Source organism: Mycetomoellerius zeteki, unplaced genomic scaffold (genome assembly GCF_001594055.1).
Source record: "Mycetomoellerius zeteki isolate Tzet28-1 unplaced genomic scaffold, Tzet1.0 scaffold202, whole genome shotgun sequence".
Lineage (NCBI taxonomy): Eukaryota > Metazoa > Arthropoda > Insecta > Hymenoptera > Formicidae > Mycetomoellerius > Mycetomoellerius zeteki.
The window spans coordinates 143,304-161,436 of record NW_017256980.1 but is presented as its reverse complement, the minus strand read 5'-3'; the positions used below and the strand labels follow the sequence as shown (position 1 = coordinate 161,436).

General features: G+C 35.0%; 2 protein-coding genes across 8 annotated transcripts in view; both read left to right on the top strand.

The window, feature by feature from the left end:
* Positions 1–74: 74 nt before the first annotated feature.
* Positions 75–5,099, top strand: LOC108722403 (WD repeat domain-containing protein 83). The gene is made up of 6 exons (XM_018447496.1): positions 75–133; positions 321–428; positions 506–749; positions 3,495–3,721; positions 3,781–4,197; positions 5,075–5,099. Exons 2-5 carry the CDS (start codon positions 356–358, stop codon positions 4,152–4,154), a joined length of 918 nt encoding a protein of 305 aa, XP_018302998.1. The 5' UTR covers positions 75–133; positions 321–355; the 3' UTR covers positions 4,155–4,197; positions 5,075–5,099.
* Positions 5,100–5,538: 439 nt separating this feature from the next.
* The window catches only part of LOC108722392 (very low-density lipoprotein receptor), a 38,221-nt gene continuing 25,626 nt past the window's right edge, over positions 5,539–18,133 (top strand). For 6 of the 7 annotated variants that reach the window (XM_018447479.1, XM_018447480.1, XM_018447476.1 and 3 more), the window contains exons 1-3: positions 5,539–5,676; positions 6,315–7,100; positions 13,454–13,579. In XM_018447479.1, coding sequence (XP_018302981.1) covers positions 7,022–7,100; positions 13,454–13,579 — 205 coding nt within the window. In that variant the 5' untranslated portion in view covers positions 5,539–5,676; positions 6,315–7,021. The remainder of the gene's footprint in view (positions 5,677–6,314; positions 7,101–13,453; positions 13,580–18,133) is intronic. The other variant, XM_018447478.1, reaches the window with a different exon arrangement.

Sequence of the window (18,133 nt, the reverse complement as noted above, 5' to 3'; positions counted from 1 at the left end):
AAAATCGAATGCAGTGTGAATCCAGCATATGGCGTCCATGGTTGAGTGCATCGAGTACAAAATGGTGCAAAAGGTGCAAGCAATGTGAACATATTTATTGTACCGAAGACCGAAGTTTATTTGTATTTAGTAGGTTAGGGATCTTTTTAAAGATATTTTTTATTTTTCATCAAATTGTTATCAAATCATTAACTGTAATCTAATATGTAATTGTATTCAACAAACGAAATGCACTTCTGTTCGTGATAATTAAGACTTTAATCACTAAAGACAGAAAAAATCAAAATTGAAATATTAAAAACATTATTATAAAATTTCAGTGTATATAAGTTGTTGTAAGAAGAGAAGAAGAAAAATGAATACTGAGTACAAATTCGAGAAAGAAATAGACTGCAAACAAGGGGCCGTTAGATCTGTACGGTTCAGTGGTAAGAAACTTTGTTTACTTTTGATACAATATAATTTCATAAAGCTATGTATATGGAAACATGGTTTGGTATTTTAGTGGACGGCTCATATTGCATAACGTGCGGGTCAGACAGGAAGCTAAAGCTATGGAATCCATACAAATCTGTTACGTTGAAAACATATGGTGGACACGGTGACGAGGTTATGGACGCTTGCGCGTCCTGTGACAGCAGTCAGATTGTGTCTTGCGGATTAGACAAATCTGTAATCATCTGGGATGTGGCAACAGGCATGCCTGTGCGTCGTTTCAGAGGACATGCAGGTCCTGTCACAACAGTCAGGTAAATTATTACACAGGTCAACAAGGTTTTGTTGTTGGGAAGCTGTGGGTCATTTCCGACGTAATTTTCTGCGTAGAATCCGAATCTGAAATCAGAATTGGCCTATCACGTCAGGATTTTGAGATATTTGAGGATATATACTCGAAAAATGCGTTTTTTTGCTATTTTCGAAGTTATGATCATTAGAGTTTTCCACGTCTAGTGAAGAAAGAAAAACCGATATTTGTCAATAAACAAACAACTTATTATTTTTTTTATACACACCTGCAAAATATCCTTTTTTATGCATTCAGGTGCTTCGTTTATCGAGCGAATTTCGAGCATCCTAAAACTTTCAGCGAGAAAGTTGTTCATTCGGATATGAACAAATGTTCTGGAAAGTTTCATTTTCATTGCATTAATAAGTTTAAAACTAATGATTTGTTTAAAGTTGGTAGACGCCTTGCACTCAGAGCCGCAGCGCACAAGACGCGCTGTCCGTTATTCAAGGTCCTAATATATAAACAGTCACAATTGTGACTGTTTGCTGTCTTAACAATGGCCCCGCGTAAGTGTTTAAATGATCCTAACAGTTTTTGTTATATTTGTGGTCGTTTCACGTTTGTTAAGAACAGGAACGAAAAAGACGGGAAAAACGGTTACGCAAGTGGGTTAAAATGCCCGTAACTTGGCGAAAAAAAATCGTAGGTAGTCGATCAATATCTCATTTTGAAGGGTAAGAATATTACTAAATGATGCAAATAGCACAAAAGACCCAAAAAATTGGTTGCGTCCTGTACATAACCTCTAAAGTAGCATAAAAACACATTTTTCAAGTATATATCCCCTAATATCTCAAAATCCTGACGTGATGGGCCAATTCTGGTTTCAGATTCGGATTCTACGCAGAAAATTACTTCGGAAATGACCCACAGCTTCCCGACAACATCCAAGACCCCCTTTTTTGTAGACCTGTGTTATTTGTAATTGAGTCCAAAGATCAATGCTATATTTTATTCAATAATTTAGTTCACAGTTAAGAATCATTGCAAACAGATTTATGCTCGGTTTCACCAATGTAAGATTAATTTTAATCCCGGTTCAATTTACTCTATCTTTTTGTAATTCTAAATATTAAAAAAAAACAATTAAACTATGATTAAAGTTAATCTTACTCCAGATATTGGTGGAACTGGTACTTAAAGTTTAAAAGGTACTAAATATTAAGTATGAAAATGTAACAGTGCTTTCTCTAACCAAGTAACGCCAATTAAAACTTCTGTCTTAATTCAACATAATTAAGTTAATGACTTTAAAACTTGAAAGTAATATATACATATAATGATTTTTATATACAGGGTGTCCCATTTTAAATAATGCATTAAGATTTCTCGAAAATTATGGTAGACACGGAAAAATGTTTCATTTTTGCACTAAAAATTCATTTTTACGTAAAAATGAAAATAAGAGGTACAATCTTCTGGCCTTGATCTTGACAAATGTTATCCAGGACATGTTCATCCTGAACAACATTCAAGAGATTTTAGCCATCGGTCGGATAACTTGCGTAATGCTAATGCTGGCTGTATTATAACTTTCAAGCCTTATAATTCGAAAAATACTTATTGAAAAAATATTTTATTATATATATATATATATATATAGTGTTTTAAAAAGCTCTCGAGGTAAGCTACAAGAAAATGTAATGAAAAATAGGGGGTTCCGTTTAAAAAAATCAACGTGACCTTGACCTGGCCTTGACGATGGCACCCAAGATCAAACTCATTTCGCCAGTAAATAGATTTTTTGAAACCCTACAACTTTTATCTGAAACACTATTTCGTAAAGTGCTTAGTTTTCGAGATATTTCGTCGTCCCGGTACTTTTTATACACTCTGTACATAATATAAGAATAAGATTAAGATACATTTCGGAAACAACTGGAATGTACCTTCTAATGATGTTAATTACAAACATATCCTCCCCACTCTGGATTTGAATTCTCTTCTACAGGTAGTTTGTACACGACTTCCATACTGAAGAGGTCTCAGATCCCGAATAGGAACGTTTGCAGTTAGAGGAAAGTCGCCAATACTGATATAGATCTCCTAAAATGACACCCCCTTATTTCTCAGAAATTAACTGTTGCACTTTATTAATACTAATAAAATCATGATCTGTTTAGCTAATTAAAGAAGTACAAACTCATAATTCGTATATTTGTGGCTTGTTTCTATACCAAATCAGTTAAAAACGAATTCTACGAATGCGAAAATAAAATTTTTACGATTTTCTTTTGCAAATTGCGTGGTTTAAATAATAATAATTATATTATTGATAGTATTTTAAATCGTCATTTTAAATGCTTTTTCTAAAGGGTGTTTCACCCCCTAAAAGTGCGTATGGGCACGTATAAAAAAATACGTGTCGCTTATTTTTGTTTGGAGAATAACATATTAAAAGCTCATTAAAATCGGAGGGGGGCAATTGCGTCCCTTTCCTTGTAAGTTTAAAAGTGGAATACAAATATTTCGCATTATCAAATACATATTTTATCTAATGGCGTATGTATATATATGAAAAATTCAATAAAATTGAATATTTCACGATTTAAAAAACTGGTTTCTGTATTTATAATAAACATACATATATACATTTTTATGTCAATTTGTATGTGATGACTTTAATATGCATCACTGTATATTGTGAGTGTTTTCAATTGAATTCACTATTAGCTAAGCTTAATGTTTCTTGTTGCAATCACAGATTTAATGAAGAATCGTCAATGATCGTTTCTGGATCTCGTGACAACAGTGTTATGTGTTGGGATGGACGTTCTAAAGCACAAGAAGCAGTACAATCTTTGAATGATGCCAAGGATTCTATTTCTAGCGTGAGAGTTTCAGATCACGAAATCTTATCTAGTTCTTTCGACGGCAAAGTACGCACATATGATATACGAGTAGGAGAACTTTGTGAAGATTATATGGGAGGTAAGAAATAACAGATTTAAGACTATTGATTAGAAAATAATACGATACAAACTTTTTAGATGCAATTACATGCGCCAGTTTTACCAGAGATGGACAATGTGTACTTATTAGTTGTGCGGACGATATAATTAGATTAATCGACAAGGACTCGGGAGAGTTACTCGGCGAATTCACAGGACACACTGGGAAGGATCTGTGTCTAGAATCTAGCGTAGACTGTCAAGATACGAAAATTCTTTCCGGCTCGGCAGATGGGAAATTATGGATTTGGGATCTTGTATCTCAAAAAGTGGTCGCGAAGCTCTCAGGTTTTAAGCCAACTAAATATCCTACCGTATCTATAAGCGTTCATCCACAGAAGAATTGCTTTCTCGCTTCTAACGGATCTGATGTATTGATGTGGAGCACGCAGTCTCATACAGATAATGAATAATAGTGAAACTTGTTCCATTATTATCCCTTTATGTACAAAGCAAGTCCAAAGTCTGTGATTTTCAATAATTTTAGTTTTAATAATTTTTACAATTTTTCAAATTGAATGTTTATTATGACTATGTACATATCATTAATAATAATGGTTATTTTCGAAGTCATACTATTTAATTAATGTGACCACTTGTCCACCTGATAATTTTTGTAAAAATTGTATAAAGATCCCACATTAATTATATAAGGAAATTAAATCTCAGTGAAATGTTATCTTATACATATTCATAATTAGATTATTGTCAAATAGTTTTAATATAAAATTAATTAATATATACATATATAACATTGCCATCTTGAAAAATTAAGAAATTGTATGTAAAGTGTGGTATTTTGAAAATAATACAATTCCGAATGAAGTATAACTTGAATCTAATTTTCAAGGTTTAAATTTGGTAACTCTCATTGTGTGGAGGATATTAAAGGACACCAAACAGGAAAAAAAATCAAATTTGAACTTAAATTGGATTCAAATCTTATTTCGTTTAGAATTGTACCATGTTTGAAATTGGACTACTTTACCCTACTATCAGAGTCTGGCCATAAGCGATTTTGAAAATCCTACAAGAGAGAAAGGTGTATATAATTTCTCCTTGTACATGTACTACCTAACATATACTACTACACACTAATTAATACTATTCTAGCTTATACACTCTAATTTATACTATCTTACTCTATAATTTTAATTAATGTTATAGAGTGAAATATAGCATTAGAATTAGAATGCTGTATATACAGGGTGAAATTATACATATCTTTCTCTTTCGTAGGATTTTGACAAAATCGCTCGCGGCCAGACTGTAATAGAGTCTACTCATTCATATAAGACATATTTGTAAAGCAAGTGTATATTCTCTCAGGTAGCCAAATATTGATGTTCGTGCCAATTAATGTAGAGGTCTCATTCGACTGACAAACAAGAAAAAAAAAACGAAAGGATTCCATTCTGGAGTAATATATATCTGATTCGCACACAGGTGGAAATGTGTGCGTACGGTGCGTGCGCGTTTCCGGTGTCGCGCGTGAACGCAAAACGTTCACGTCGCTGCTCGTCCGTCGTTTGCGGAAGAAGGAGGTGGTGTCTACCTTTCCGGGTTAAGCTGGGCCGCGTATCATACGATCAGCCGCGGAGCGCCGATTCGCACGCGACTTTCGAGCGTGTACGTGTTTTAACACCGCGGCGCCGGCTCGCGGGGCGAGCGCGGTAAAGGAGACCGTGTACGTCGTGTACGTACAATAGAACGAGAGGAGCGAAACTGCGCGCGCAGGTGGCGCGATATCGGTGCGTCAGAGTCGCTGGTCGGTCGGCGGAGTCTCGCCCGGGAGTGATAGAGAGCGACGTTACTCACTGGGTGATCGAGCGTGGCAGAGAGAAGCGACAGAGAGCGAAAGAAACCGGCGGAATCGCAGTGGCGGATTAAAAGACACGCAGGAGTTTCAACTAATTTCGAGATTCCTTATCATTGGTAAACAATTCAAATTAAGAAAGTGTCAAAGAGAGTGAAAGAGAATGAGTGAGAGAGAGAATTAATTCTGTTCGAGTATTATTCTGTTTAGTTATGTAATTGTTATAAACGGTAACTATAAAACTTATAAACCTAAAAAACTTATAAATTTATATATATATACATATATATATACATATATACAATATTGTATATATTTAGCTGTGACCGTATTTGGCAGCTCTTCACATACTTATGTGATGTATTTATTGGTATTTATATATATATATCGGTCATATTTTATTCTTATTAAACAAAAACTTAAATAAACATGGAATTATTGCACTTTGAATAGTTCCCCGAAAATAGAAATCTTCAGGCGCGAGATGACTTCAATTTCTTCATCTGTATTATTAGAAATTAAAAATCTCGTGCAAGTTTGAAACGGATGCGGGATACGATAACGATCTGTTATAATAGCTTCTTTGTGTGACAACGATCTAACGAGAAATAAAACGGAAACTGAATGAGACACGACGATGTGGGCTCTTTCTCGCGTGAACGTAGCGGCTGAAACTCGCTGCAAATTCGGTGATTCAAAAATTTTAAGTTTGAGGATCGTCGGAGAAAGATCGTTATTTGTGATGGGATTTTTGCAGATGCGTAAGTCGGAGCATTCACGTTGGAGATCCGCCCCGAGGCCCAAAATTGGAAGGCGCTGACGCCTCGGCGCGACAATCCGCCACTGTCGGATCGACGCAGCACTCAGCAGGGCCAGGAAAAGCGAGGGAGAAGGACGGAGAATACCTCGCGATACGCGCACGGAGGTGGCCGCATACGGGGCGGGCCGGTCGGTCTCACCACTTCGTCGAGTGTATTTTTTTCTAGCCGCAAGTAACCGCGAGGAGGAGAGTGACCGATTGACAGACAGGCGGAGAAGGACGAGAGCAACGAGGGCAGCGAGTGTTGCGCCGCTTACGTTAACGAGAGAGACGAGGCGAGAGAGCGAGACGTCCGATTGACGCGTTTTGTGAAAACCCCGATAAACCCCGATGCCGAACGGTGGCTGGACCGCGTGGTCTTGCGAGGAGACTCCGTCAGCGATCGCCGCAGTTCCGTCCGATAGCAGAGGGCATTGTTATTGTTATTGTTGTTGATCGATATTTGTAAGAGGAAGAGAAGAGCGAGAGAGAGAGGCCAACTGGGGTAAACGAGAGGCGGGGAGAAGAAACTGTCGCGGCAGGAAACACCGAGAGGTTGGCAACGGTGGTGGTGCCCGCTGCCGTTGGGTGGTGGTGGTTCGCCGTGACACAGTGGTGGAACGGAGGCGACGAAGGACACGACCGTGAGAAGAAAGAGGGTTGTTATGGGGCGAGAATCCCGTGGCGTGCTGCTGCTCGTCGCGCTGGCCGTGCTGGCAGCCGCGGACGCCTTCTCGACCGACAGTAAGTCCGCACTTTTTTGTCAGAACGTCAAACATTTTTGTGTCGGAGCGACAGCGAGCGAAAGGGGTGCGCGCGTGGGGGTGGGGAGCGAGGGAGAGCTGGTCCTCCAAGCCTTGGCTCGTATACACCCAGCTGCATCCTCTGCGGAATCCGTCTCACGCTCGTTTCTGATGGGACTTCTCTCTCTGCCTGGATTATATCGTGACATTTCGATGAAATTTTCAGTTATCATCAATTTCATCTTTGCGCCGCTGCTCTCCCCCTTTTGAGAGGGGAGGTCAATCAGAGATTCGTGGATTTTGACGTAGCGTTCTTTCTCTCTGTTGAGGGCGGATTATTTATCCCGCGTTATTGGTCGCCGTTAGATATCGGGAGGAGACAATCGATTTATTTACAATCGTAGTCGTACGCGCCGCTATTGTCAACGTCATCGCTACTGTCAGCGTTAATGCGAGACGCGTGTCAGAGATTAATTGCACCGTGAAATCACGTATTATTTTGAAAGAGAGACGAGATCCTTGCGAAACCTTTAAAAACACCGGCGAGGACGCGAGAGGGGATTTCATGGCGGCCGTTTCTCTCACCCCGAGTCTATCTCCGAATTTTTACTCTCATCTCGTCGAATATCAAATACACTTGACGTGTAAACCGAGTTTTGGAAAATCACTATTATATCAAATTTGCAGAAATTAATAATGTTATGTCAGATTTGCATCTCGAAAATTTAAACGTCAATCGAAATTATTCAGACAACAATCCAAAATCGAGATGTCGATACAAAACATTTTATAAGACATTTTTACCGTCTTAAAAGATATCCCCAATATCCATTTCTACTAAAGTAAAGATTAACTTTATTCTGGATTTTTTCTTAAAACCAGAAAAAGATATAAAAAGTAAATTAAACCAAGATTAAAATTAATCTACATTAGTGGTTTACACATCTGTTGCCGTGTTTCCGTAGGTACTCAATACTTTGAGACCACTTTCTTCTTTCCTTTCGACTGATACGGGATATATTTCCTCTGCAGGAGATGACGTTGTCTTCCTTGGAAACAGACAATATATATAATACATCTTATCTTAATTTTGAACTATTTTGAAGTATGTTATGTAATTAATTCTCATCGCTGAGGAGGATTAGAAGATTAACTGAAACGTACGATTGATCTTGTCGTGTTGAAGAATATATAATTAACGTTTTGTAATTAATTTCATAATGATTTTAGATAAATAGATTTCTTTTTAAATTTCAGCACAGAAACTTCATTAATTAATTAAAGGGAATTTTGCTACATTTTGTTTAAATTTTTAATCTACATTGGAAGATAGAAACGGATATAAAAGACGTCTCGTGTCTCGATTTTGGACTTTGTTTGGATAGATACGTATCCGTTCAAGGGAGTAACCACTAGCTTAAATGTTGTCCCACAGATTACATGATTTCGTATGATTTCACTGATTACAAATAATTTTTTCCACTACATGTGAAGGTGTATTTGGTAAAATATAGGATTTTATTTAATATTATACAATGATTTCTCGTGATTGCATATGTAATTATCGAATTATATATAGAAATTTCATATGAATTTTATAATGATTTCGAGGACTCTGTCCCACGATTACATTAAGTGGTTACCCCCTTGTATCCGTTTCTACCAATTCCAAGGAACACACCAAGTCAAGAAAAAGTCAAAATGATGATTTTTGGTTACAAAATTTGACTTTAAGCATCAAAATAGTTCAATCATTTTGATTTTTTGTTGACTTTATTTTGAGCTTTAACGTTAAATTTTGTAAATAAAAAAATCATTTTAACTTTTATGATGTCAAAATAAAGTCATTTTGACTTTCTCTTGACTCGGTACACCTTTGGGAACTTTAATCTCGGTTCACAACTTGCTCTTCACCTTTTCTAATTCTAGAAAGAGATGAATTCTAGAAAGAGGATGAGTGATAAGTGTGTCGTGATCTTCACGTGTTCTCGTTTTGTCACGGCCAATCGCTCGCAGCATCTCTCCGGATCGCGGAGAGACGAGCCCCCGAAAAAGCGCCGCGGCCGAGACGTTCGATTCAGCTGACGCAAAGTCGCACATTATATAAGCCCGATAGGCACGACCCACACGACGTCGTCCCGTTTTGTTAATGGTCGCGTATACTTGTTTTCCATTGAGCGACTGTGTATGTTTCCGTTTCGCTGACATATATGTATATAAATGGAATATTAACATCAATGAGAGAGAAAATGGAGTAAAGTGGTACTTACTTAACGCTGATTTGTTTTGTTTTCTTCAATAATTTTCTGCATGGTACGACGTCCAAAAAAAACGAGTAAATAATGTTTAGTTTATACGAATTAAAAAATTAATTTCCCTAAAATAAACCTCAGAGAACGTCAAACGCCGATTTTTCTCAAATTTTTTTTACAGTTTCTTATGTCAAAGTATGAAGAAATCTATTATTAATTTTAACTTTTGAGTTTTTCAATTAAAAAAAATTATTTTACACAAATATTCGATTTTATATATGTTTAAAGTAGTATAAAGTTTTTTGCATGTGGAACCGTTTCTTAAATATTACTAACTATTATTTTGATATTCTATGAACGTTGAGTTTCAAAAAATCAGGTCTAGATTAATTCTTAAGAAATATTATTTTAAACATATATATATATTATTATTTATAAAATCGGGTATTTGTGTAAAAAAAAAATGTTTTTTGAGACTTAATTTTAGTTAAAATTAATAAGATCTGTTCATATTTTAATATTAAGAAGTAACTATAACAAATTTGAAAAAGAACTGCGTCTGAAGAACGTCCTGTTAAGTTTACTTATCAGAGATAAAAGTTAGTTTTAATTTATAACACTCGTTGTACGCGACATATACAATTAAAAGATCGTTTTACTATATTATTAGTTTCATATACGAGCATGAAAAGAATGGTTTTGCTAAAGTATCTAAAAATGTAACAAAATATAGGTCTAAAAATAATTTTGTTGGATCATTAAAATAATTTTATAGAAATTTCAAGTATGATGAATAATACTGTAAAAAGTTTTGACATTGTAGCAATCAGTTTGTGCTACATAATTATTTTGACGATTCAACAAAATTATTATCAAATTTGAAATTAGCTAAAATTTTAGATATTTCAGCAAAACCGGTCTTTTCATGAGGGATTCAAAATTTCCCATCTTTTCCCCATTTTCAACAATATGGATTAATTTAATCTTTTTAACTTATATACTCTTTATATTTTTCTAGTTCTAAAAATTAGAAAGAAATGAAAAGTAAATTGGAATCGAGATTGAAATTAATATATACATATATATTGATGGCATTAATTAGACTCGTAGATTTTTTTTAAACTTACCTTTGACGTAATAATATTTAATTTATATTCTCGCTTATTAAATACTTAACGCACGAGTTCATATAAATGTAGGTTAAAGATGAAGATTTAGAATATCGCGAGTCAAGTTTAAAAAAACAAGAGGAAAAGAAAAGGAAAGAAAAAGACTCCGTGCACACATGCTTTTCTATCTCATACATTTGCGATTATACTGACAATTTAAAGAGATTAATCTATTTCGTTCTTTACTGAATTTAAATTTGTCTGATTAAGTGCTTGATTTATGAGTAATATTTTTGGGCATTGAAACGAATTTACAAGCCAATCTTTCATTCACATGAACCGCACATGAATAGAAATAATAATTAAATTGCGCATTTCGCAAAAACCGAAAATTGCTGCTGAGTCTAACGAAGTAAAATTTTCTCTCGATTGATTTTTCCTGATTAAGGCTTTCAATTCGCCGTTTAATCTCCGAAGTCGTTGGAGTTTCGAACGAAGGAAAACTGTTTCGAACAAGAAAATTTGTGCTCGACAAAATTGCGCTACTTTCCTGCCTGCGTTACGCTTAGAACCCATAGAATTATTCCACGAATACTAGATCCGGCATGTTCGCGAAATATGTTTTAGTATAACGTATAGTCGAGAGAATTAAGGCGCGCACATACTATATAATTACAGATATGCGGGCGCAATTAGCGTAATGATTCTTCCGGCAAATCCAAGCGCCACACACATCAGCAAGATAGAACTCCGTTGATCGTGAACGTTTATTTGATCGATTTTGACCACCCTTACACATTCGCTCTGATGTTCGTATTCCGTATAGGGTCTTACAATCGGCTTAATGCTGGGCTATTACTGGTTACCACAGTTCGATTACTAGTACGCAGTACTGGCTAAGTACTAGATGATGACTTGGATCTAGTAGTGGCAGATCGTCCCAGATTGGCCCAGTCATCTTATCCAGTCATTTGCCAGTGATGGCCCAGTATTGGCTGATAGAATTTTGGCCGTCATTTAACAGCCAATCATTTGCCAATGATGGCCCAGTACTATAAATTGACAGTCGTAGCGTTGGCTAAGCGTTGGTTTCGTTGTAACTGCTAGCGAGCCTATAATGTACGTCCTGATTTCCAGCGGCCTATTAGCATCATCCGATAATTTCACCGAGAAATTCTTGAGGCAGCACAAAACGCAATGGAAATAGCCGAAGTGCACGTTCCACGTGATAAATCTGTGTCGGCGATTCCCACCGGGAGTTGTTAAGGTGTTCTGCGGATCAATGCGCAGATGTGAATTCGCAAAAACTTCGATCTCAGATTGTCTGGACTCGGCTTGGATTACTGCCGTGTACCGTTCGTGCTATTTCAGATCCGTTCGTCGGTATCATCGCAAGATACCTGATACTTTTTATAGGAAACTCGCGTCCTACGAGCGTTAAATAAATATTTTCCAGCGCATCTGCTAAAAAGACATAGTATATTGTTAATAGTAACGAGAGTAAAACTATTAAATAACGTTAAAACGTTAGTATAAAAAAAAATACATAATAATAGGTTCACATGAATAATTGAATAATGATACTGCATTTTGCTCATTTGTTGCAATGGCAACGTTTAGCATAAAAAGCAGCTCTGCAACTGTTGTAAGATTCTTTAATATAATTGGTTTGTAAATTTAAAACTAATAAGGAACTAAGGGCACAACCAATATCGTATTAAAGAATTTTACGACAATTGCAAAGCTGCTTTATCTGCTGAACGCAGTCAATAACTTAAAAATTTTCATTTTTTTTAGTTGCTTGTAAAGAAAGAACGGAAACAAGAAAAAAGAAAAAATACTAAAAAAACACAACTGTATTCTTTTATAATCAATTATTACGCCAAAATTGCATTTTAATCCTTAGTACACACTGATGATTTTTCAATTCTCTACCACACTTAATGGGTCATTCACTGTCAAATCTATAGTGTCAAATTTAACCTAACGTGAGTCGCCACTGCTCCTACTCAATCATATCGTTATTTTATACTAAAACAATAGTTATATTTGACACTATACAGTGTCAATTTGACACGATATAGTGTCAAATTTAACTATCATTTTGTAGGATATATTTAGTAGGAGCAGTGGCGACTCACGTTAGGTTAAATTTGACACTATAGATTTAACAGTGTTCAAGTCCCGAATTAATTTTCATTAATTTTATAAGTATAAAGATATTCCTAAGTGATTCTTACATATACTTAAAACTGCTTATTTAAAAAAATAGTCATTATTTAACCAAGTATTTCAAAGAAAAGAAATACGAAGAAATACGACTTAATTATGAGTAGTACTAATAATAAAAATTAATAGTTACAAAATTTTAACGATTTAAAACATTCAAATCTATTTTTTTAAAAACTTTGTCTTTTGAGTTGCGTAGTTGTAGTAACGAATAAGTGATATATAAGAGTAAAATTGCATGGTTTCTCCACTCGTTTGCTCAATGAGCACATTAGATAGAGATAAGTGTCTGTCTACTGTCAGTGAGAATTGTGAGGTAACCTTGTCGACAGTTAATACGCAAATGAGCTACGAGAGATTACGTTTGATTTTATTACTGCTACGTTTATGTTGAAACGAACGAGGCACGTGTCGCGCTTGCATCCGTAGTCGTCTTCTAACGACGAGTAACTCTAATTATAACCCGCTACAAATCTTGGCGTTATCTCAATTCATTTATTTATGAGATTATAAAGCTTCGCAAGGCGAAAAAATGTAAGCGACAAGCGATTTAAGCAAATGAATCGAGCGATCGAATACATATTACAACGAAATATTAATTTTTAAACAAAATTAAGTGAATTAAGTTAAGTTTTTCATTAAAAATAACGATTGATCGATTTCATGAATGCTTAACTTCCTTACGTTTCTTTATGCCGCTTGTTAAATTGTTTTAACTAGTCGTTGAGTTTTTCTCAGTGAATTTCTTTCTCTTTGGTTCTCAGGTAAGGTAGCTTGTCCTTTGAGGCAGTTCCGATGTGCCAATGGCAGATGCATACCAATCTCGTGGGTCTGCGACAAATCGGACGATTGTACTGACAATTCCGACGAAAGCCCGGAGGAATGCAAAAGTAAGTCACGCGCAGAATTATACGAAATACGTCAAATTATATACATAACAGCGATGACGTCGCGCGCGATCTGTATGATCGAGCATAAATTTGCGCAACTCTTTGACGCGTCAAATTCGCATATTACCGAAACGGACACATCATTTTACATAATAAATAGATATTAGTGTTGCGTGATTGAACCATTAGTCATTTATGCGTGGAATTTTCTAAATTTTTCGATCCTCATAATTGTACATGTTTCAAAATTACTTTTTTTGATTCCACATTCGCTCTTGAACGAACGCCGAATCGGAGTTTTACAGAATTATTTTAATAAAGTGTGTGTGCGTGCGTGCGTGCGTGCGTGCGTGCGTGCGTGCGTGCGTGTGTGCGTGTGTGTGTGTGTGTGTGTGTGTGTGTGTAGAGAGAGAATTTTTAATAATTACTTTAAGATCGGAGAACGGAATAAAATAATCTTTTTGTTTTTGTTGGAGAAATTTTTTTGCGACCAAATACAACCGTAGACTTACGTGTCGAATTCAATCCTCATAATTATACATATTTCAAAATTATTTTTTTTATTCCACACTCGTTCTTAAGCGAATGTCGCCAAATCGGAGTTTTACGAAATTATTTATAAAGTTGTAGAGACTGGAGAGAGAGAGAGAGAGAGAGAGAGAGAGAGAGAGCGCTTTTTAATTATTTTGAGATCGGAGAATGGAATTAAATAATAATTTTGTTTTTATTCGAGTTCTTTTATATACACATTTTTTAATATATGTAATTTTCGCGGGTACTTAAATTTATGATTTCCATAATTCACCTCGCGTTATTTACAACTTGGTTTTACGAATATAGAAGTAATATCCTAAGCGTAATTGCGTGCGTAAGAGTGACGCAAAGAGGAAATATGATAAGATGTTTCGGAAGTTTCGCGCTGTACTACTGTGAAAGTGTGCGTATGCGCAACGCATACGACCGCATGCAAATGTATTCGTTAATTAAATGAAGATCTTGTTGACAAATAAGCCGTCCGCGTATTTGCTCGTGCGTTCTTGCTCCATTTTATTGATCTCGAATGGATATCTCAATGAAGCGTCGAACTAATTTTCTGCGATTTAAAGCCATAGCGAACTTTGGCTCTGCAGCATTCGATCGATCGTACTTGGGGGATTTGTTTACGAGGCACTGTACACCAAACAGATCGCATCCCGATCGACTTACATAATAACACATAATAACGCTTGATAACTATAATAATACGATGTGGCGACACTACGTTATTTACGCAAATTCGGTACACTGCAAATAATTTACAAAATCTTAATGCATATTTCTTTAAATAGTATTAAGTAAACATTTATTTATGGTAAATAAGTATTTATTCAATAAAAAATGATAATTAAAAAAAAATGAAATTAATGGTTTTTATATCAAATAAATATAGGTTTATATTTAGTAAATATTTATTTAAAACTATTTGAACACAAACATTTATTAAAATTTAGTATTTTTTTCAGTATATCTAAAATAATTTCGCGAATGTCTTGCGTGATTAATGTTGAATTTATGAAATTTTAATCAAAATTTGAATTATGTCTTTCCATTGATTTATATCCGCTTGTTTTTACAATTCTCTTCTCTTGATGCTATATCGATTGTTTGTCTGCCACAAGGAAGAAGTTGCGCAAACGACGTCGTCCAAAGATTCGTCCAAAATTATACGAGGAAATAATCTCATTGACGCATTCATTGCGCCTGATTTATCTTACTGTAGACGCCTTGTATTGATCTACATGATACTGTATTCTTGCGATTTTAAGGCGGCCCCGGACGACATGGCCAATATACGCCAACATTGGCTGCGTTCACAAATGTTATACACACATACACATGCATAATTATTACAGTGATATTTTCTTAGAGAAAATGAACCTGAAAATTTTAGGACTTTATTCCTAAATATGTCTAAACTAATTTGTGAGTGTCAGAAATCTGTGTATTAGTGTTTTTGAAATTTTCTTACTCAGTACGCCTGAGATAACTTCCAAGTAAAGCACTTCAAATAAATGACATCAAAATTGCTGCAAATTTGATTACTAAAGTCATTTTTCAATCAATCCCAACTCATTTCGACGTCATTTTGATGTTATTATGACTTTGTTGTTCTGTTTGGGCCAATATTGCCCTTGCATAAAACTTTTTAATAAAAATTCGCTCATTAGACATTGGAAAAGAATTTTCTATATTGTTGAAATAAAAAACAAAATTGAGTTTTAAAAATTAATACGTTTAGAAGGCAATTACTTGAAATAAAGGATTGTCCTTTACGATAAAAGACGTATAGGGTTACAAATATAATTATTACATATGAACAATTAATACATAATTATTATACATATACATAATATGAATATACATAATATGAATTATTACAAATTAATACATATCAACATGGGCCAATATTTAGCAAATGTATATATAGTTGGTTCACATTGGCCACGTCACTGAAGTCACCTTTAGGCTAATATTTCATTTGTAGTACGACAAATTTTTCAAATATTAATTCATATTAATTGGCTACAGAATAGAGAAGTTCTTAAGTTTCCAGAAATTTTCTATCTTATAGCCAATTAACACACTTGAAAAATTTGTCCTACGACAAATGAAATATTAGTCTTACCCTTGCTCTGATAGTCTTTTTTCGTGGATAAGCGTAATCATGAATAATTGTGTGTAATTTTCATGTAATTGTTTCTTCGCGATTCACAATCGTTGGAAAAAACGATATATTCAAATATTTCATTCACTGATTTGTTGAGCAAAATTTACAATAGCTTTACGAATAGCCTTTAATTTTCAGAAATCGTATGGAATTTCATATGTGTATATTTATTTCTCGATTAATAATAGTGATCTCTTCGTGCTTCGGCGCTTTCCCAATCATTTGAATGACTTTACTGTTTTTGTAAGGCAAATACTAAAATGAGCAATGTCACTGTGTGCAGTATATGTAATTATTTTCGGACATCCTACATAGTTTATCTCTGTATTCTAATAGGAGTGATTGAGGAATGCGTTTCACCGCGATATGATTATAACTCGACTTTGAGTTTGCATCATGAATATTTGCTCGGTAGTATGTGTATATAATGGAACATGAATTTGCTTGATAACGTATATGTACGTGCATGTAACAAGAAAATCTGAAGCTTACAACGAAGTAATTTCTTGCCTTTCCTTGTACTAGCTAGTCTGGCGCCTCGTGACAAAAAGAAAAGCAGACAAGGGCAAGGAACAGTAATAGCTATAATTTTATGAATATGTGATTATAGACCTGACGCGTGCAGTTCTACAAAAATACTGTAATAAAAACTCGTCGTCCTTGTCAGTGTCTACGGTATTTTCGATCGAGAATTAGCGCGGGCAAGATGCAGCTTCTTGTTAATCTTGCATCAGACAGAGTGATCTAATCTGCTCTCCCCTATTAGAGAAAACAAAATTGCGGCGTATGCTCGTGTGTTTATCTCATTTGTCCATTAAATCATTGAGCTACTTAAAATTTGGCACAGAAAATCTTGAATGATAAAGGAAATACCGAAAGTAATATTTGGCAATTTGAAAGAGATATTTTCAAAAATAACTATATTCATATAATGATTCAATATTATTTTTTTTTTAATGTATAATATGTAATTATTGAATATAATTTAATATTTAATTTTTAATATATATTAATATATATTTTTATGTATATAAAATTTAATTAACATTTTAATGTACATTAAAATTTAATATTTAATATATATTATAATTATTGTATATCTCTTAATATTGATGTAAAAAAATAATTATTTTTTTGACATTATGAATTTTCAAGGAATATTTCTCGCTCATTGTCAATAAATGTAGCTATTTATTGCCAACCATTTTCCTAAACGCGTAAACATCGCATGTACATCGTGACGCGGCATTTTCGCATTTCCTTTATTTCTCAAATTAGTAGTCCCATTGTGTAGTTTTACACCATGCTCTCCGTAATACAACGTAATTGTAGTTTTGTAGAGCGTTTAATTTTCCGTAGAAAGATTCCCTCTCTTGCATTCGTATAAATTGGTTCCACTGGCTGTGAGAACGCAAATAAACAAGCGGCTAAATAAGCCACTAAATAGACAAACTGCGGCACGATAGCGCAACGACGTGAAATAATAAGATAGAAAAGGCAAAGGAAAAGAAAGACCACAAGGGAAAAAGAGTGCTATCTTAACGAGCGAAAAAGAGCAATAAAAATGAACGAGAACTACCAAACGAACCGAACCGACATTGCCCTTTGTCGTTTCCCAGAACATTCGCAGAGCTTGCACTTTGCACGCAGATTTTACAGTGTGGCGACTACTTCCTTTCCTTTCTTTTTTTCTTAGTCAGTTTCTTGTGTGTCGACTCTGTCATTTCGACTCAATATCTCGAATCCCACTTGTTCTGTCGATTTTCTCTCACTTGTCTGAATCGTGCCGCCGATTTCAACAGCTGGTAATCAGTTTTGACCAGTGGCGTAGCCAGGGGGGGGGGGGG